This window comes from Myotis lucifugus, unplaced genomic scaffold, assembly GCF_000147115.1.
Source record: "Myotis lucifugus unplaced genomic scaffold, Myoluc2.0 scaffold_58, whole genome shotgun sequence".
NCBI classification, from domain to species: domain Eukaryota; kingdom Metazoa; phylum Chordata; class Mammalia; order Chiroptera; family Vespertilionidae; genus Myotis; species Myotis lucifugus.
This window is the reverse complement of record NW_005871106.1, coordinates 6,138,094-6,159,949: the sequence shown is the minus strand read 5'-3', so window position 1 is coordinate 6,159,949 and position 21,856 is coordinate 6,138,094. Positions and strand designations below refer to the sequence as shown.

Genomic DNA, 21,856 nt, shown 5'->3' with positions numbered 1-21,856 from the left:
AGGGGCCGGGCACAGGCTGGCCATGTCTCTGTCTTCATGCCCAGTGGTATGAGCTTGGGGACCGCAGTTTGGGAACCACTGCTCTAAGTCACTGACTCCTGCTCAGGTGTGTGCATCTGCACCTCCCAGGGCTTTTGTCAGGAGTGGAGGCTTCTACCCGGGCACCTCACCTTGGGTGCATCAGGGTCATTACCTAACCAGTTAGAAGGAAGCAACAGGCTTGGCATCAGCCAGCGGGAGACGCTCCCAGATGGCCCCGACGCACACTCTAGGTGAGGTACACTGCTCGGGTAGGTGGTGAGGTACACTGCTCTGGGGAGATGGTGGGGTACACTGCTCAGGGGAGATGGTGGGGTACACTGCTCAGGGGAGATGGTGGGGTGCACTGCTCAGGGGAGATGGTGGGATACACTGCTCAGGGGAGGTGGTGGGGTACACTGCTCTGGGGAGACGGTGGGGTACACTGCTCAGGGGAGGTGGTGAGGGACACTGCTCTGGGGAGATGGTGGGGTGCACTGCTCAGGGGAGATGGTGGGGTGCACTGCTCTGGGGAGATGGTGAGGGACACTGCTCGAGCAGATGCTTCCGAAGGGGCTTGGGTGCCTGGCGGTCCCCAGGTGACCGTGAGGCTGTGGAGCGGAGGTGGGAGAAGCTGCGTTCACACATGGAATACGCTGACCTTTATTCGGTGACACAGCAATATTTAAATTTACCTTGTGAAAGGGATCCACACCCCATGCTGACACAACAGTGGATCCAAACCAAACCACTAGCAACTGCTGCCAACACATACAGTAGGGCATGCGATTTCAGAATTTGGTTTGTCAGAGTACTGTAATCTGACTGAAAACAGCCGGAGCCCTGATGATGCCATTAGCCGAGTCTGCAGTGACCTCAGGGGCCTACCAGGACCCCACAGAGCCGACCCCGCCCTCACTGCAGTCAGAGCCAACTGCCAATCCCACTGCAATCTCAAGAAACAAAATAGTTCCTCATCCAGAACCAGCTGGCTGGTGCTTTTCTTCTCAAAGAATAAAAGCAAACTGTATAATCCTTTTGACATTGCCATTTAATTTAGATTTTAAAAAGTTAAAAAATATAAACATTTTAGAGCTTGTAAAAATGTTAACAGATGTCAGGGATCTTGGCCTCACAGAGAATAAGGAAATACGGAATAACAAACACTCACACACAATGGTTGTCAACAAAAGGAAATAAACACCACCACTGGCAGAGAATTTTGAAGGGAGCTGGTGACCCTGAGATAACCTGACCAGTTAGGAGGAAACAACAGGGAAAAAGGAGGGAAGTTTGAACCCCAGCTTGTCCTTTCCTCCAATTCAGTGGTTCTCAACCTTCCTGATGCCGCGACCCTTTAATACAGTTCCTCATGTTGTGGTGACCCCCAATTTCATTGTTACAAATTGAACATAATGAAAGCATAGTGATTAATCACAAAAACAATATGTAATTATATATGTGTTTTCCGATGGTCTTAGGCGACCCCTGTGAAAGGGTCGTTCGACCCCCAAAGGGTCGCGACCCACAGGTTGAGAACCACTGCTCCAATTGATCATGCGCTGGGGGAGGTCTACTGTGCCTCCCCCCGGCCGGATGGCCGCTGGGGAGATGGCCTTCCATACCTCGGCCCGTAAGCACGAAGAAACATGGAATCTGACGCCACAGTGATCTATATCCAGAAACCAAGCCCTGGCGTTCCGTTGTAGCGATTCTCCATCAGAAAGGAAAGAGACCCCCCACCACACACACTCGGGGCAGCGGTTTTCAGGCTGTTCTGCAGAACCCCGGGGGAGGCAGGGGCCTGTGGACCCCGGAGCCCAGGACCGCCTTCCTCTGGGGTCTGTGGCTCCCTTGGAACTAGATGCAAAATGCTGTGGACACATTTGGATTTCTCGGAGGAAAAGATTTATAGTTGGCATTGGATTCCCCACAATGGGGAAGAATAATGGTGACTCCAGAAAGGTTAAGAGCTTCTCTAGCTAGAGGGTGGGGTCCTCCTAAAGACCTCAGGCAGGAGAGCAGCCTTCCTGGCGGTGGCCTGGAGGTGGCCTGGCGAGGAGGCCTCCAACTGCCTGCCAGCAGGGGCCCCACAGCTGGCTGCGCTGCTCAGGGTCACACCCTTAGAAAAGCCACGTGGCGCCCCCCCTCCCGCCTCCCCCCCCCCCCCCCCCCTAGCAGAAAGGGGCTGCCAGGGAACATTATTTGCTCCCAGTCCCTCCAGAAACATGCTACGGGGCTTGGGGGAGGGGAGCAGAGCTCTTCCCCGGAGCATGCGCTGTCAAAGTGAAGCCTCGTCCGCATTTACTAGTATAAGGTAATATAGTGACCTGAGGGTTCTCAAGGTGGGAGTAAAAAGAATGAAAACAAGGGCCAGTTTGTTCACCATGCAATCAAAATATCGGGGGGCTTCCTGTCTGAGGTCTGCCCCCATCGACCAGCGCGCTGCCTCCCCGAGTTAGACTCTGGCCTTCCCCATGAACGTGGCCATGAGCGCCTGGGAGTTTTCCCCAGGGACTCGCCTACCTGTGCGAAGGAAACCTCTTCTGCATCTCAGAAATAATTAAGTCTTCCACAAGCTGGTCCGTTTCTGTCACCAGATCTGCAGCGGATGTTTTTGTTGAGACCTGCTTTTCCTCAGAAAGGGCTTTTCTGATGATCTGGAATAAAAGGCCAGGAGGGCAGGTTAAACTGAAGCGTCCCCTTGCCCCAGACGAAGGCGCTCCCCCGCCGGTGGGCCCAGCGCTGACTTTGGCCAGCCCTGGGGGGAGGAGGCGTGTGGGCCTGTGGACCTGTTCCCGACAGGCCTGCCCGGCTTAATCTCACACCCAAGACTTTCTGTTTGGGGTTCTAGTGAGCTTTCATTACCCGCTATTCTTTCCATAAGAAAGACAGACTCACTTGCTGAAGTTTTGTTCTACTTGTGAAACACATTTTCTTGGAAGAAAAAGAAAAGCAATGGTGTAAGGTGATGTAAGTCACCTTTGGATGCGTCGGGTCCCCTGAATTTGAATTTATGAGATTTCTGCGTAAAAACGTATTTTCCCTAACTCACTTTGTGCATCACATGAGATGGAATACGCTCTTGCGTGCAGATTACACATGCTCAGACTGAGGAGCCTGGGAAAGCACAATGTTCCTCGAGAGCACGGAGGCGCACCCTCCCTCTGCTCTGGGTCAGGGCATTCCTGACGCTCAAGGGTATCTGCACCTGAAGCAGCTTTGGTGCCAAGCACACAGGCAAGCTCTGCAGATGTGCGGGCTGCCAGCACATCCTGTCTAAACCCACTATGGCTAAATACAGGGCCAGGAATAGAGGGCACCCCACCTCTAGTACCCCCCCGGCCCCTGGCCTAATCTGGTTCCAGGAAGCACTGGGACACCCAAACAGGAGGGCACGGAGAGTGGTCACTCAGTCACAGGACGCGCCAGAGAGGTCAGTTCTCGTTTGTAAAATCAAAATTACCCCTACGCCAGCTCAGGCCTTTCTTGAAATTTCTGTTGTTTCTTACCATGATGACAAAGTTAAACACCTACAAGGACTTCAGACCTTTCCTCCGGAACTGGACACCGCCCCAAAATCTTGCATTTCTTTCCAAAGCACCTCAATCGCTCAGCTGCCCAGACTTGACGGCTTTTGCCTTTCAAGACCCTTATTGTCCGACCTCAGATACGCACTTCCTGATACCTTTTCCACGACCAGCCTGTGCTACGTACTAACGAGGCTGAAGAGGAGGCAGGAAGAGATTCACCCAGAAGTCTGCAGGCAGGAGATGCTCACGTGGAATTTTACAGAATGAGCAGGAGAACCTTCTGGACATGGAGCAGCCCCTTCCCTTTATGTTTCTCACAGAAGTCCCCCGTCCTAGTACTGGCCCAAACAATACTGAGCCTGGGCAGGTTTTGTGCGTTTGTTTTTTCATCTTAGTTGCAAAAGTAATCAACACAAACTATAGAAAATTTGGAATGTAACGTATTCTGTAAGTAATACAAAAGACCAAGCACACAGCAGTCATGCATTAGCAAAGACGGTCCCTTTCCTATTTCTGTGCGAGCCCGCAGACTGCCACCCGGGCCTTCCTGTTCTTCTCTCTGCAGCATCCCCCTCAGCGCTGTCAGGTTCATCGTCCAAAAACACCAACTTGCAGAAAGCCAGCTCCCACCAAATGAATCTCCATGGGTTCCTGTTTATGAATATCAAACAGCTCGAATCTAGCTCATATAGAACCTGCCCTGTCCTCCAGGAATCCCTAAATTTGTAGCTAGTCCAGACCTCCTGTCCACAGGTCATTTGACAGCGAGCTTGTGTCTAGTATGGCAATTCAGTGTGGTGTGTCTGTCGGGGGGAAGAGAGTATGTGGTTTATGTTGTGTATGTAGGAGGGTATATGTGTATATGTGGGGGTTTATGTAGTGTGAACGGAAATATGTGGTGTGTATGTGGGGTGTGTATATGTGCTATGTTTATATGTGCTTGTGAGGGTGTTGTATATGGTGTGTGTGTGTGTGTGTGTGTGTGTAGGTATGTATACATATAGTTAGAGAGAAGGAGAGAGAAACACACCCTAAACAGGGGACATACCACTAGAGCTTCTCAAATATTAATGTACACGAACCACCTGGGGTCTTGTTGAAATGAAGACTGTGATTGAAGAGGGGTGGGTTTTGGGGTCTGAGATTTGCATTTCTGACAAGTTCTGTGGCGACACTTGAGTAGCAGGGACTGGAGCGGCTCTGAGTGAGGAAGGGTTCTCAGGAGGCTGGGTGTTCTGGGACCCCACGTGAGTCCTGGGGCCTCCACCCTGAGAGGACACAGCTTCATTTACACTTACCCTATCCCCCGTGTGGTAGGCATTCATGCGATTCAAGATCACGATTCCCTGTAGTCTTTATGTAGAAGCTGGGTGGATGATTTCTAGACATCGTCAGCTTGTGTCATGTTAATGCTGGAACTACCCAATGTCTTCCCATCGCTCTTAGGACAAAGCCCCAGATCCCACATGAGGAGACCCTCACCACCTGCCAATCTTGCCTCCCAAAGAACACTTGGTTTTCTGGCCCATCCCAAACAAATTTGTTTCTGTCCCAGTGACTTCATATTTTCTGGTTCTTCTGTCTGAAACTTCCCGCCATCTGAAATCAGCCTGTTTGTTTCCTGGTTGACGAAATGTCTCTCCCCAATGGCACATGAGCTGAGGGAGAGCAGAGTTCACTCTCTTTTGCTCCCCGCCACACTGTTAGCATCTAGAATTATACCTGGCAGAGTAGGTTTCCAGAATTCTTTGAATCATGAATAAAATATACATCAGACTGCTTGAATAGCTTCTGCACCATTTTATCCAAGTGAACCTCTAGTGTTTGTGTGAATACTAACCACCTTGGTCTTTTTGTTTCATTTCATTGTGGTATTGTCGTGTTTTTTGGTTGTCCTGTTAAACACAGTCTTACTGTGCTTGAAGTCTAACAAACTCGAGCCTCCACCCACTAGCCCTATCTCTTGGAGCTGGCCTCAATCTGCTTTATGGCTCTCAAGTCCATTCTCCACCCACAGCCAGAAGAGTTTGTTAGAACTCTGATCTTTACCATGGCTCTTCCCAGCATAAGTTCTTAATGGCTCCCTATTACTCCAAGATAAAAGTCAACACCTCAGTGAAGGTGGCATGCAATGGCTTTTGAGAATTGGCCTTCTAGCAGACAATCTGACCCCAAAGAGCCAGTCTCCCCTTCTTCCATTTAGCAACAGAAGCCCCAAGTTTAGCAAGGGGTGGAGCCACCCCAGCAGTCTGCCCCTCTCTGCCTCTCGTGCAGGTAGGTGTGGCCTGTGTCTAAGTTCTACCCAAGAGGATGTGAGTGGAAGTTATATGTGCAACTCTGAGTCACATCCTTAAAAGGCCACTTCCGCTTGTTCTTTCCCCCTTTGCCACCCGGTGTGACATGGGTGTGGTGGTGAGAGGTCAGTTTTGGTCACATGGAAGAACAAGCAGAAAGAAACCTGGTCCCTGAGTGACTTTGTTAAGCAGAGGCCCTGCCCCCCAGGCCTCTAACTGGACTTTTATGGGAAAGAGAAAGCAACCTGCCTTGCTTCTGTCATTGATCTCTGTGAGGGAAGCCAGACCATCAACCTCACATAAACAGGCCTTCCCTAACCTTTGCATTCTCATCTCCCCTACCCTCTGCCTCGCTGCATTACTGTTAGGCTCCAGCCACATATAACTGGCCCCTTGGGATTCCACGCAATCCATTCCACCTTAAGGGCCCGGGTTGTCTGTCTCTGTCTGTCTCCACCTCCCACAGGCCTGTTTTGCAGCTGATACCGGGGCTGCCACACAGTCGGGCCTCAGTGAACATCTGCTGAATGAATGAATGAAGATTTCTTGACTGCTGCACACTGAGTTCATAGGCCACTCAAGTCTGGAAGACTATCTAGCAAGTGCTCTTGTGAAGTCACCTCTAACCTCACGGTATTTATGCACTTGGTCTTCCGGGTCCAAAATATACACAACTGGACTGTGTTGAGGAGATGCACGCTCAGGGGCGTGTGTGGGCAGTTGGGGAATGTCTGATGTCATCTGGACAAACTTTCCGGAGGAACCAGGCCCCTCGCTATAAATCATACAAACGGAGGGAAGATTTATGGATTCAGATGGAGCATGTTGTATCATGTTCTTTTTTTTTTTAAAGCATTTCTTTTCTGATTTTATTAGCATTATTGGTGTGCTATGTTCATTACGTGTGGCATGTATCACAAGGAAGGCCACGGGGCAGCGGGGCAGGCCGCCCAGAGTGCTGTGGCCAGTCCTCTCGCATCTGCTGCTGCTCCTTCGGGCCCTGGCTCACCACCCACTCATCCAGTTACACATCCAGATATTTAGATTGTACTCCTGAATTATTTTCCGAAAGTACACTGCCCTTCTCATACTGCCTACCATCACTTGCTGCATTGCTAAACAGCCTCCTACACCCTTTGGTCTTGCTCCTCTGTAGTGCTGTCCACCCTGTGCAGAGTGGCCTCTCTGGAAAGCAGATCTACCTGCTGGCACCCTCTGTGGCTTGCTGGGCCGGTGTCTGGTGTGAGGTCCTCCACAGACGCCCTGGCAACACTTGGCCCCACAGCACTCTGGCCCTGTCCCCTTGCCGTGCCCAACACCTCTCTGGGGGTCTCCCTCCACACCCTTGTGTCTTTGAACATGATGTTCTTTGTGCCTGCAATGGCCGCCCCGGATGCCTCCTGCCCATTTGTCCTTGGAGAGTCCACTCAAGTCCGTTTTCTCAGAAAGCTGTCTGTGTAGCCCTCCACCAGCCCACTTTGGGCCAGGCACCTTCTCTTGGTCAGTGGTTCCCTAGCATGAATGCACGTCTCAGCTACTGCACAGACCTTGGTGTTTCATCACTCGCAGGCACGGGCCTGTGTCTTCCACTAGATAGTGAGCTTCCAGAGGCAGAAGCTCTGCTTTTCATCTTAGTAGCTCCAGACCACTCTTCCCTACAACACTAAGTAGGTCTGCTCTCCTCCTCTTGGCTCCAGGCCCACGAGGGCAATATGCACTGTAATGGAAATTTGCCAAACTTACCTGATGGATTTTCAGATATGAGATCGCTATAAAAACTAGATTCCTTAAGGTCACCATGAGTTAATGGCAGTAAGCTAATCTAAAAAAATATACAGGTTCAACGTAAACCCTATCAAAATTCCAATGGCACTTTTCATAGAAATAGAAAAAAAAATCCTGAAATTTGTATAGAATCATGAAAAACCCTGAATGGCCAAAGCAAGAGCAAAGATGGAGGCACCACACTCCCGTAATTAAAACAGTATGGCATTGGCTGCAAACCAGACACACAGATCAATGGAACAGAATAGAGAGCCCAGAAATAAACCTACATATATATGCTCAATTAATTTGCAACAAAGGAGTCAAGAATATACAATGGGGAAAGGATAGTCTCTTCAATAAAGGATGCTGGGAAAAATGGACAGCTACATGCAAAAGAATGAAACTAGATCACTATCTTACATCATACACATAAAATAACTCAAAATGGATGAAAGACTTGAACTTAAGACCTGAAACCACAAAACTCCAATAAGAAAACAGGTGATAAGCTCCTTAACAAAGGTCTTGGCGATGATTTTTAAAATCTGACACCGAAAGCAAAAGCAACAAAAGCAAAAAATCAATAAGTGGGAATTCCTTAAACCAACAAAGCTTCTGCAAAGCAAAGGAAACCATCAACAAAATGAAAAGGGAACCTATTAAATGGGAGAAAATAATTGCAAATCATACATCTGATAAGAGACTAATATTCAAAACATATACAACTCAATAACAAAGAACAAACAACCCAATTAATAAATGGACAGAAGATATGAAGAGACATTTTCCAAAGACATACGGATTGCGAACACATATATGAAAAAGTGCTCAACATCACTAATTATCAAGGAAATGCAAATCAAAACCACAATGAGATATTACCTCAAACCTGTTAGAATGGCTATCATCAAAAAAAGAAATAAAAGAAAATTAAAGAAATCAGTGTTGGCGAGGGTGTGGAGAGAAAGAAACTCTTGTGTACTGTTGGTGAGAATGTAAATGGGTGAAGTCACTATGGAAAACAGGACGGAGGCTCCTCAAAAAATTAAAAGTAGAATTATCATATGATCCAGCAATTCCACTTCTAAAGAAAACAAAAACTCTAATCGAAAAGATCTCTGCCCCCATTTTCACTGTAGCATTATATACAACTAGAGGCCTGGTGCATGAAATTTGTGCACTTGGGGCAGGGGGAGGGGGTCCCCTCAGCCCAGCCTGCACCCTTTCACAGTCCGGGAGCCCTTGGACACCCTTAGTGCTGCGGCAGAGGCGGGAGAGGCTCCCGCCACCGCCGCTGTGCTCGCCAGCCATGAGCCTGGCTTCTGGCTGAGTGACACTCCTCCTGTGGGAGTGCACTGACCACCAGGGGGCAGCTCCTGCATTGAGCGTCTGCCCCTTGGTGGTCAGTGTTCGTCATAGCAACCAGTTGTTCTGCTGTTTGGTCAATTTGCATATTAGCCCTTTATTATATAGGATAACCAAGATTTAGAAGCAACCAGTGTTCATTGATGGATGAATGAGCAAAGAACTGTAATATATATAACCCCAAGCTCACAGATACAGAGAACAGATTGGTGGTTCTAAGAGGTAGGGGGCTAAAGGGGGTGGGAGAAATGGGTGAACTGTTTGTTTTTTTATAAGTTTAAGAAAATTGAAAAAAAAATTTTAAAAAAGAAATGGCAGAATGGCTAAGGCTCTAGAGCTGGACTGCTGAGTTTAAAAATAATAAGAATAAACATTTTAAAACTTGGAAACTCTGCAGTTCATGAAGAAAATGCACATGAAACATTTCCCTGTCTAAATGTAATTCTTATTTCTACCGATTCACTTTAGCATCAGACAGATCTGAATTTAAACTTCACTTGGGAGACCCTGGGGGAATCATTAGCTTCTCAGAGCCTTAGTTTGCACATCTGTAATAATAGTAGTATCTAAGAAATTGGATTGTTGTAAGAATTAAATGAGGAAGTGCATATAATGTCTTGGTACAAAAAATAATTTTTATATAAACTTGGACTGTCGCCACTCTAGTTATTTGTGAGAACATGTGTTAGACAAAATTTTAAAAATATATATATTTGTATTGATTTCAGAGAGGAAGGGAGAGCTAGAAACATCAATGATGAGAGAAAATCATTGATCGGCTGCTTCCTGCACGACCCCCACTGGGGATCAAGCCCACAACCCAGGCATGTGCCCTTGACCAGAATCGAACCTGGGACCCTTCAGTCTGCAGGCCGACGCTCTATCCACTGAGCCAAACCGGCTAGGGCTTGACAAAATTTAATGACTTGTGACTAAAAAAGCAACAAATCCTACCATAAACACAATGTGCAAATCTCAAATGAGGTCCTAAAATACTAGGTTAAGAAAATTTTAATTCAGAAATGTTCCTACAGGAGAGAAAGGCAGTGATAGAATGCTGTATTTTTCAAATTAACTGGTAGACGCAAACAGCCCTGTCCTTTAGCCGCAGTTGCATCCACAGGAGACTGGCCTGTAAGGTTGCCAGGTGAGTTACCCGCTGAAAGCCCTTTCCCAGGCCCGTTTTTTCTCTGTCTTCGAGAGTTTAAACATTCTCATTCTGCCAGCAATAAGTTAGTGTATGCTGTTTTTCATTAATGTTTTTCAGCTACTCACTAACTATGCATGCAATTCACAGACCTCCTGCCCTGGGTCTCTCTGTCCAAAAAACATTCTGTTAATGTTTAATATATAAAATATGTCCTTCAGTCGCTAAAGCCTGAATTTCATGTGGGTGAAGAGGGTCCCCTGGATTTGGCATGGGAGGTGGCTGGGTGCCCAGCAAGGCTAGTTCGGAGGAGGACTGGGGTGCTGAATACGCCACCACGTGGCCCAGACACTGCCCTGGCCTCTGCAGTCAGGAGCTGGGACAGTGGACACATGGTTCTGAGACTGGCTTAGCTGCAGTGGACGTGACATTGCCCCTCGGCTGAATTCTTCCCTTATCTCCATGGGAGAAAGATGTAAGCCAGGCCAGCCTTCGGTTCTGGCCCCATGAAGCCAAGAGACAAGGAGCCTGAACTCAAAACTTACTTTTCTCTCTCCCAACCTCAGCTTCTCGGGACCTGAGCTCCCCTACCCAGACCCCACTCCTAGGGCTGGGGGTAGGTGGGGCCTGGAATCCACTAGCGGCGTGTCCATCCTCTGGCTACTCTTCCCCCACCCCAAAGACAGAACATTCCACTACTGTGTCTCATTTGGGCTGGGGTTTAAGTATCCACACAGGCCCATTCACTTCCGTGTGAGGGTGACACCAGCCTTTTCTTCTATCCTTAGCGAGATGCGGGTGGGATTTCACTGACTCACTCCTGCACCAAGGGCTGGGCTCATGGAAGGGCTGCAGGTACAAACGCCTCTGGAAGAAAAGTGCTCCTTCTCATTTTTCTCCAACAACTTTTTTCTTTTTAATATATATTTTTTATTTCAAAGAGGAAGGGAGAGGGAGAAAGAGATAGAAACATCAATGATGAGAGAGAATCATGGATCAGCTGCCTCCTGCACACCCCACACTGGGGATCAAGCCAGCAATCCGGGCATGTGCCCTTGACCGGAATTGAACCTGGGACCCTTCAGTCTGCAGGCCAGCACTCTATCCACTGAGCCAAACTGGCCAGGGCGCGAACAACTTCTATTAGCAAAATGGGCATAAGAAACAGGCCACTTTCCTTACAATCATGTATCAGGAAAATGGCAGTTGGCTTTGCACAAGGGTCAGGGACCAGTGAGCCTTGGACACTTGGACCCCAAAAGGAGCAGCTGCTACTCTGCGCCTGCCAGCCGTTGTCCCACGGGGACTCTGTCTTGGCTGAGGTTTTAAATGTTGGCGAAAGTTTTACAACTGTCAGTGCAGGCTGACCCCCGCCCTTTGGAGCTAAGCGGGAACTGGAGGCCTGGACTTGGGGCACGGAGCACAGTGTGGGGACACGGTGAGAGAGGGGACGAAAGGCAGGGAAATGGTGAAATCATCACCCCTCAACTGCCTTCCTCAAGTGGGCAGGCGCTTCTGAAGAAATGGGCAACCCAAAACCTCCACATACTGACATCTGAGGATCTCCTAGAGCAGTGGTTCTCAACCTTCTGGCCCTTTAAACACAGTTCCTCATGTTGTGATCCAACCATAAAATTATTTTCGTTGCTACCTCATAACTGTAATGTTGCTACTGTTATGAATCGTAATGTAAATATCTGATATGCAGGATGGTCTTAGGCGACCCCTGTGAAAGGGTCGTTCGACCGCCCAAGGGGTCACGGCCCACAGGTTGAGAACCGCTGTCCTAGAGGAAAAACCAGGAGCTTGATTTGGGGACCATCCCATGGCCGAGCCCAGAGGTGGACAAGCCCGCGCTCTCCCTGTCCTGGGTCTTCATATCATCCCAGGCCAATGGCTCTCAAATTGGAGTCTCCACCCTGAACTTCTCCCCTGAACTTCCAAACTCAACATCACTTAGAATAACCCAGGCCAATTCAAGTGTAGCATGCTGAACGCAACACCGGACTTCCACCTCCAATCCTGCTCCTCCTGCAGTTTCGCCACCTCAGGAAGCAGCAAATCCATTCAACCAGTTTTGCAGGCCTGAACCTTGAAGGCATCCCTGCCTCCTCTCTCTCTCACACCCTAATTCGACTCCAACAGCAAAGCTTGAACCTCAGCATGCGAAATACATCTGTTTTTACCACTTCCTTCATTACATCCCAGGCAAACCCGCCCTCATTTCTCACCTGGACTATTATTTTAACAGCTTCCTTTCAGATATCCGCTTCTGGTCCCCCCATGTCCTGGGGCCCCATGCAGCCCAGGGCGGGCCCCACACAGGACTCTGACCAAACCCTCTCCTCACACTCAGAGTAAAGGCTAAAGTTCTTTCCAGAGTTGCCCTTTAAATATTTTTTGAGCAAATAATCTCTAACCATCATTTAATACCACCATGTTAAAAACAGAGAATATCCAGGAGGCCGATAAACACACAAATGATACTTAAGTTCATTAGTCATATGGGACATGCAAATTAAAACCACAATCAGCCCTGGCCAGAGTGGCTCAGTTGGTTGAGCATCCTCCTGTGCACCGAATGGTCACCAGTTTGATGCCCTGTCAGGGAACATGCCCAGGTTGCAGGCTCCATCCCTATAGGGGGCATGGAAGATTCTCTCTCATCATTGATGTTTCTATCTCTCCCTCCTTCTCCCTTCATCTCTGAAATCAATAAAAATATATTTTTTTAAAAAGTTGAAAGAGTAAATTATCATATATTCACATAACAAAATACTATATAGCAGTAGTTATGAAAGTGTGTGTTTTTTAATCCTCACCCAAGGATATGTTTTTATTTATTTCAGAGAGAGAGAGAGAGAGAGAGAGAGAGAGAGAGAGAGAAGAAACATCGATGTGAGAAACATGGATCGGTTGTCTCTGTATGCACCCCAACCAGGGATCAAACCTGCAACCTGGGTATGTGCCCTGACAGGGAATTGAACCTGTGACCTTTTGGTGCATGTGACAATGCTCCAACTGAGCTATCAAAGTGTCTGGAAAAGAGTAGTCTGATCTGGCTACTAGACAAAGGGCTGATTTCTAGATCGGCAGTATCAGTATCAGCTGGGAATTCGGTGGAAATGCTAATTTACTCCAGACTTCAGGAATCAGAAACCAGGGGTGGGACTCAGCTTGCCCTGAAAAGCCTTCCAGGCGCTTCAGATACAAAGGAAAGTGTGAGGACCACCTCTCTGCAGCCACTAACCTGATGATTTTGACACAGATAATTAAAAAATACTGTTGGGAAGTCGGAAGATGACTACCAATGGGTACACAGAAAACTAAGCAAAAAACAAAACAACAAGGAAAACCACCTGATTTTTTACTTTAAGAAAAATGCAGGCTGTGCCGTGGCCGGGTTGCTCAATTAGTTGGATCATCGTCCCAGGCACCGAAAGGTCTGGGGTTTGATTCCCAGTCGGGGCACTATCCAGGCATCAATGTCTCTCTCTCTCAAAATAAATAAATAAATAAATAAATAAATAAATAAAACCAATAAAAACATATCCTCAGGTGAGGATTGAAAAAAAAAAAGAATACAGATTGTATAAGAAATAAAGGAATATGTAATATAGCTATACTGCCTGATTCAGTCTTGCATTACAATTGCATGATCATCAGAATGTGATATGGAGCCCTAGCCGGTTTGGTTCAGTGGATAGAGCGTCGGCCTTCGGACTGATGGGTCCGGGGTTCGATTCTGGTCAAGGGCATGTACCTCAGTTGCAGGCTCCCAGCCCTGGTCAGGGGCATGGGCCCTGGTCGGGGGCATGTGGGAGGCAACCAATCAATGTGTCTCTCTCACGTCGATGTTTCTCTCTGTCTCTCCCTCTCCCTCCCACTCTCTCTAAAAGTCAATGGAAAAAATATCCTCGGGTGAGGATTAAAAAAAAGAAGAAGAATGTGATATGGATACCAATGGAACCACACAGATAACTCAGCCACACAGTGCAATATAATGTCTAAATGAGTGGTAGAATCCTATTATTTACAAATGGGTGCAACTCAGAAAATTGAATACAGTGATCTCTGGGGAAAAGTAAAAGGATGACATGGGCCAGGACATTGCTGTTTTTCCTGACAGTCCTTTTAGTAGTATTTCACTTATAAAACCCCCTGTGTGAATAACTGATAACAATTAAAATCACAAGTCACAACAATAGTTTGTTGTCAAAGCAAGCTAGACAAATAGATGATATTGGGTCAGAGTCCACCAACTTGCGCTCTCTGCTCTGGGGAGCTGCACATTCAGAGCCCAGGGTGGGAAGAGCACACCAACCGGACCAGGGACCAAGGGTCAGCAGGATGGGGGAGAGGCAGAGGACAGAGAAGGAAGCCACCCCGGAAGGTCCAGGAAGGAAGGGGCACAGTAACCCAGCCCTGGAGGGACAGTATGGTTTTCAATAAACATAGGCAAGAAGGGCAGGAAAATGCAATGTGTTTAGAAGATGCAGACTAGTTTGATCTGGCCGAACAAAGGCCTGGCCCACTCAGGGGCTGTTGGGACAACAGGCTTCACTTCTCAAGCCTGGGCCTTGGGGAGGGTTACCCGCATGGATATGTAAGGCAACTAGAGAGGCGCTGTCTGAAGTTCTGAGGGTAGAGGGTTGGATTTTCGTTTTCTGCCTTTTCCTGAGATGTTCCTACCAGTACTCAGAGATGAATTGACTGGGGAGCTAATGGCATTGGGCTTCAAGGCCCTTTACAGGCTTGAGGCTTTGCTAGGGACCATAGCAAAGTGTGCTGACAGGGTCGCACATAAGCACCTCTTTTAAGTTTGCAACACTCAACTCCTCTAATTGCAGATCTAACTGCTCCTTCCACTATGACCTCCCCTCCATCGTATTTCCTACCAGGTGGCCCTGGAGTGGGGTTTTAGCTTTTTTGGCTAAACGGAAGTTGAGTAGAGATGGATTTACTTTGGGTTTGATGGGATATATCTGCAGTCACATCTGTCTGTAAGTTATTGTGAGTCATCCGGTGTAGGAATGGCTTCCAGAAATGCTTCCACTGCCTACCACACCAACTGGCCTGGCATGGTGACACGAAGGGCAGGACCAGAGGAGTGTGTGAGCGTGGACAGTGGCAGCTGGCACCAGGGGTCATGGAAAGAAACAAGGCTTCAACTCTGTGGAGCCAGATGCTGGTCTGTGGAAAATTCTCTCACATCTTACAACTAATATATAAAAGAAAAGTGACAGGATGCTCAAATTTGATGGCAATCTTAAAAATTTATATGACCTCACCAGTAACAAGTTTGAAGCCTAAATAAATTTCAATCATCCATGCTCTAAGAAAGCCTAAATTTATCTTTCTATTCTCTCCAGAGAAAATATCCCCAAATCATTGTCATTCAAAGATGCAGAGTATAAAGCCAAAAAAAGTGAAAAAAAGTATTATAGAAGATTGAGAAGTAGATTTATTTTTATGTATTTTTTTATATTGCTAGCATCTTAAAATTTATACTGTTGATTTTTCTTATTCTAAGTAATTTTTATATTTAATTTTGAATTTGTAATTTTGTATATTTTTTTGTTAAGAGGGCCCCTAATTTGTTTAAGCTCTATAGGACCAACAAAACCTGCATCTACCCTTGCCAGGACAATTAAAAAAGCATAGTTTTGCCCTATACTGTTTGGCTCAGTGGACAGAGCGTCGACCTGTGAACTGAAAGGTCCCAGGTTTGATTCCGGTCAAGGGCACATGCCCGAGTTGTGAGCTCGATCCCCAGTGGGGGGCTTGCGGGAGACAGCCGATCAATGATTCTCTCTTCCTTCCTCTCTGAAATCAATAAAATATATTTTTTAAAAAGCATGGTTTTCTATGATACTTTTGTTCACCTGTCACAAAAAATATGACAGACATCCATTTCCATGAATACTGCTATATGTATTAGTGGTGGTGATGGGGTGTCCAAAGCCCAACAGCTAGGGAGGGGCACCTGAGTGGTGTGGGTGGCTGGGCCTGGAAGGGAAGGGATGAGTTTTAGAGGGACTGCAGGATTGGGTGGTGGAGAGTGAAGGAGGAAGGGGGGAGAATGGGGAGGCCTTCGTGCAGAGGTCGCACTCTGGGCCAGGGAGGCCACACAGGTTGCTTTTGTGGAGACGCTCAGAAACGGGGAGCAAAGTGTCTAGTGCTGCCCTGACCCGAACCAATGTCTGAAAGATCAAGGGCGGTGATATTCATCTCTTGGGAGGCCCCCTCCTTCTTGTTCTACCTTTCAGCAAACGGAACCCAGACTCGGGAATTCAGAACACATAACTGTCTCAGGAGCAGCTGAGGGTAGCAAACTCAACATAATAGCAGAACATTGGGTACCGGTGACGGGGTGGGCATTCTGGGCCACCAGGCCACAGAAAATGTGCCAAACACTGCATTAGTTAAGGACTCAAAAAGGATCACCGCGAACTACCTTTTCATTCCTCTCTGGCCTGTCTGGCTCAAGGCCAGGTTTTCCCAATCCGCACCCCATTACTAAGAACACTATTAGACAATCTGTCCCTCTTTGCACAGGTTGCAACGACCTTGTGTGGCTTGTTTGTCCCAGCCACAGACCATGCGGCCATCCTCCTCACGGCCGGGCGGCAGGCAGGAAGCATCAGCATAATGCTCAAGAGGGAGCCCGGAGTCCTGGGCTCCCTGACAAGACTCCTAATGGCAGAATCTTTATTTCACCCTTCCCCCTCTTAAAAAAAAAACCCCACATTTTTGTTGTTGGCAAGTTGCAAACACATAGATATCTTCTAAGTAAGTTAAAATTTGTGAGACCCTTAGAGCTGTGCCTGCCGTATAGCAAGTTCTACGTAACCATCTGTTAAAATGTTTTAAAACCCCTCTGTATCTTCAAGGATCTAAGTTTCAAAAACCACAGAAACCTGTAACAACTCACCAGGATTTACACAGAAGTGCCTGACTCCTAAGCTGGCTTTTCCTCAAAGCCTCAAGGAAGGGAAGTTTTAGGGTGGAATGTAAAAGTTACTAAATATCCCGGTGACAGTCACTCTGAAAAGGCAGTGAGGGGGCTTGGAGGGAGGGGGGAGGGGCAGGAGAGCACCCCCGCCCAATACAGTGGATGTGCTTTCCAGGAAGAATGTTCCCAGGAGCTTCACATTCTAGCTCATAAGGTTTGGGGTCTCCTTTTTGTGCAGGAGGAGAAGATGATGGAGCCAAAGGATAGCTTACAACACTCCTTTAAGTCATGCATTCCTACCCGCCCGAGTCTTGGGTCTTTAAAACCACAGAGGGAGGGCTCTCCAATACTAAACGTGAAGATTAACTTTTAAAGGGGGTCAGAGGGTTCATATCCAGGTAAAGCACTATCCACTGTACACATGACGACTCACTTCAAATTCAGGACTGAAAACAGCCTGATTTTACACGGTGGGAAAACTCAGAGAGCATTTCCAGCCTGGTAGACCTGAAAGAGAAAATGCTCTTTGGATGCCAAGCCCATCTCCTCTCACAGCTCCTCTCCTGTCCATCTTCATCCTCCAGAACACAAGCACCGACCTTAACAAGCAAAGCAGGAGTATGCCATCTTCCCACTCAACCTAACCCCTGCCTGGCAGTCCTCGGAGAACCAGGACCCACCGATGCATCCTGCAATGGGAACCGCGCCCCTATCAGGCACTGAAGACACCGAGGAAAATGTGGGGAACAAAACACACAAAAATGAAAGTGAGAAAAGAAAGGGGCTGCATTTTCAAACGCGAGCCTCAGGTTTACGCTCCGCTGCTTGGTTTTCATCCTGCGGGTCGGTTATTAGTAAGTGTCTCCAATCGCTGAGTGGAGCCACTTTGAGGCTGTGGGTCAGAGTAAGTTTGCATTTAGGACGCTTGTGGACAAACAGCAAGCCTCCAGGTCTCCCCGCTGCTGGGGTTTAAACCTGGGGGAAACCACACCCATGTCCTGGCCTCCGGATCAATTCAAAGGTCTTTCAACACGAACAGCTGTGACATTCAGGCCTGGGAGAAACATCTAAAGCCCTGGACTGATTTGCATAGTCAATATATTGTTAAGTGCTCTCGCCTACGCAAAGGTCAAGTCACCTACAGTGAGCCATCCACGGCCAAAGGAGAGGGGGGCCCTGGGCGGCAGGCTTTAAGGGTGCTAGCCACCACCACGGGGAAAAAGAGGTGCTCCCCTCCCGGCTCCTGGGGGGGAGAAGGTAAAGGGAAGGTCTATGCAGGAAACGAACACAAAGACTTCTTTCACTTATCACGCCTCGGTCAGCCGTCACCAGACGCCTACCGCACACGGCCCAGCTGCGCGGGACCTTCCCCACCCCAGCCCGGCCCCGCGGCCGCACGTGGCCCTGGGCCCAGGTCCCGCCAGCCCCAGAGGAGCCCCTCTGGTCTGACTTTACTTCTGATCGGACTTTCCGAAGTGCCGAGTGGGTGTGGTGCGGGCAGCGTGCCTCCCGGCCCGCGGGGCTGCGCTCACTCGGACTCCGCCAGGGCGCAGGGGGAGGGCCGCGGCGCTCACCTGTCCCGCCCGCAGCGCCAGCTGCACGGCCAACTCGAAGCACTCTTCCCAGGGGCCCCCGGCGGACGCCGCCGGGTCCTCGAGGCTTGGCTTCATCGCGTCCTCGCGGGGCCCCGCCACCTCCAGCCCTCCACGCCGGTCCCCCACCGGCTCCCACCGCTCCAGAACCAGGCTCCGCACTCCCTCTTCTTACTCCCGCCACTCGCGCCTCGGCTTTCACGAGCCCCACTACCGTGCCGCGGGAAGGGCGAGGAGCGGACCCGGGCGGGGGTGGGGGGAAAGCCGCGCCGCGCGTCCCAAGCCCCGCCCAGAGCCCTGCCTCCTGCTGAGCCCCGCCCCTCACAGCTCTCAGCTTTGATTTGCGCTGAGCCCGCCCAGCCCCGCCCGAGACCCTGCCTCGAGCCCGCCCCTCTCCGCCGAGCCCCGCCCTGCCCAGGGCTGAGTGCCGCTTCACATTTCACCAGAACCCCGCCCCTCCTCTCATGGCCCCGCCCCTAATCACCGAGCCACGCCCCTCTCCGCCGAGCCCCGCCCTGCCCAGGGCTGAGTGCCGCTTCACATTTCACCAGAGCCCCGCCCCTCCTGGCAAAGCCACGCCCCTCTCCGCCGAGCCCCGCCCCTCCTCGCCGCACATCCTGCCTTCCGTTCCCCTGGCCCCGCCTCTCTTCTCAAGCCCCGCCCCCTCCTCGCTCTGATGGATCCTGGACAGCACTCTGGTCGGCACTGGTAGGGCGGGAGAAGGGAGGGTGCCGGGACGGGGGCCTGCGGTAGAAGCCTTTGAGCCTGACCGGAGCCGGTCCGGGGCAGGCTGCCATCTGGGCGGGCATGCGCGGCTGAGGCTACGACTCAGCCCAGCACGGATGTGCTATCGGTCCCAACTGGGGGCGCCTCCGACCCTCTCGCCCAAGCCCGGCGGCCCGCGCACGCGTGGCCCGAGGGGCGGTCACATCCTAACTTAGGTCAGACCTAAAGGAACTTCTTCAACTCCTAGCGGGTCGCTCCGAGGGGAAGACCGCTGGGTGCCGATGATGTTCTCCTCCCGCTCGGTCGGCCGGCCGTGGCGCTAGTCCTCCTCGCTCGCGGCAGAGAGCACAAAGCTCCTGTGTTCCCGAATGCTTGGATGCAAACGACAAGCTCAAAACCAAACACTAGGATGACAGTTTCTGGATTTTATAACTGTCTGAACTCAAAACTCCGATGTAGAGCCCTAACTGGGTGACTGGCCCCTCTCGGTAATGAGGTTGACCTTTTCCACCTTGGATCCTTGAACGCTGCGGAACCCCGGTGCCACCTAAACATAAACAAACAAAAAGCATTTCCCGAGAGAGGGACACACTCCGAGGTGTCCAGGAGTTTAATTTCATAAGCTGCTGTGCCTACTACTGCTTTATAAAAGATGCTGACCCACATAAAATTATTCTGCAGTGCCATGTCTGAAAGCCTAGAGAACAATGGGAGTTTGTACAGGAAACTTGATGGGGCATCTTTTACCCAATTAACCTAATGATGGGATTAAATGTTTTTAGCTTTTGTCCATGAGCACTGTACGTTAAATAAAGTTTCACAATACTCATTGTAGAGAGACTGTAGGTGTATGGTATGAGACAAAAAGAACAAGGAGGAATTAGGAATCCAGAGCTGGGTAGGGCTTTCGTCTCTTCCTCCGCCTTGCCCAGTATTCTAGTCCCACAGCTCCAGGATTGCCTCAGCTCCAACCATAGGCCAGTTTGGGGCAGCTGGGGGCATGCGAGTCTACACCATCATTTTTGTTCACCTTTTTCATTATTTTCAAGATAGGAAGCTGGACTTCTAAAAATATTTAATTAAGACTGTGCTCTGAAATACATGCAGTTGTTGATTTTCATGGCAGTTTTTCATTCGAGATTACCAAGCAGAATTAGAAGTCATGAAACTTCTCTTTGGCCTCTTTTCAGTTCCCCTTTCTGGTCAGCTCTCCCCTCACCCCTACTTTCCACCTGGATCAATCTGAAAGCTCAGGTATATCTTTAGATAAACTCTTATTCCAGATCTCAGCCTATCTAAAAAATCTAGAGAGAAAGCCTTCATAACTTCTTTGTCTAACTTCCAACTATCTTAAGGCAGAGTCATGTGGTTTTTATCAGTATGATATTTGGAGCCATCCAGATTTTCTTAAGTTAAAACATTGGCTTCAGTTCTTCCTTGTGTGGATTTGAGCAAGTTACAAATATCCTCTTTGCCTCAGTTTCCTCAACTGTAAAAACATTTTAAAAAAATATATATTTTATTGATTTTTGACAGAGAGGAAGGGAGAGTGATAGAGAGTTAGAAACACTGATGAGAGAGAAATATCGATCAGCTGCCTCCTGCACACTCCCTACTGGGGATGTGCCCGCAACCAAGGTACATGCCCTTGACTGGAATCGAACCTGGGACCTTTCAGTCCACAGGCCGACGCCCTATCCACTGAGCCAAACCGGCTAGGGCTGTAAAAACATTTTTTGGTAAGCGTGATATGGGTTAATATACATGTGCTTTGTACTTGTGTGTTTACTAATGTTACTAAAAGCTTGCTCACCACCAATGTTGCCTCCAGGGATCAGCATACAGCATGGCACATAATAGGTGCTTAATAAATGTCTGTGAATCATTGAATATTGAAATCAGCTTTTTCTAACGGATTATCCAGGTTTCTCCTGCTTCAGTGATGATTCTTCATGGCAACATAAAATATTCTTCACCACCAGTCCGTACATTGCCTCTTTAATGCAGGAAGCCATGTTAACTTTGGTAAGCCCCCAGAGTTCGGTGCTCTGCCTCGAAAGACTTCCTACCGGGGCCTGCTCACCCCTCCTCCAGGGTGAAGCCTCGGTGGGCAGGCGGGTCACCAGGAAGAGGTAGCAAGGTGCCTGCACAGGGTCCCTTGTCTCCTGTGTCTTGCCCTTTATGTCCTTTTAAATCTGGGAGCCCCTCATGTCCTTTCCGGAACAAAGCAAAGTCTAAATAAACAAAATGTCAAATGAAGTTTTTCCTTTTTTCTACCTACTTCTCTGGCTTCCCAGTTACTTTGAAATCAGTGTCCAGGGCCAAGATGTGCTGATTTGGACATTTGCTGAGCTTTTTTTTTTTCCCCCCATCTCATTTAATCCCTAGAAGTGGGCCCAGGACCATTCTTAACCTCATATGTGGAAAGTTGGTGTCATGGGCTGATTTGTGTCACCCCC

At 48.9% G+C, this 21,856-nt stretch overlaps 1 protein-coding gene across 1 annotated transcript in view; it reads right to left on the bottom strand.

The window, feature by feature from the left end:
* The window catches only part of IMPA2 (inositol monophosphatase 2), a 40,369-nt gene extending 21,437 nt beyond the window's left edge, over positions 1–18,932 (bottom strand). The window contains exons 1-2 of the mRNA XM_006089300.3: positions 18,654–18,932; positions 2,545–2,678 (exon numbers count right to left, since the gene is read on the bottom strand). Coding sequence (XP_006089362.1) covers positions 2,545–2,678; positions 18,654–18,749 — 230 coding nt within the window. The 5' untranslated portion in view covers positions 18,750–18,932. The remainder of the gene's footprint in view (positions 1–2,544; positions 2,679–18,653) is intronic.
* Positions 18,933–21,856: the final 2,924 nt, after the last annotated feature.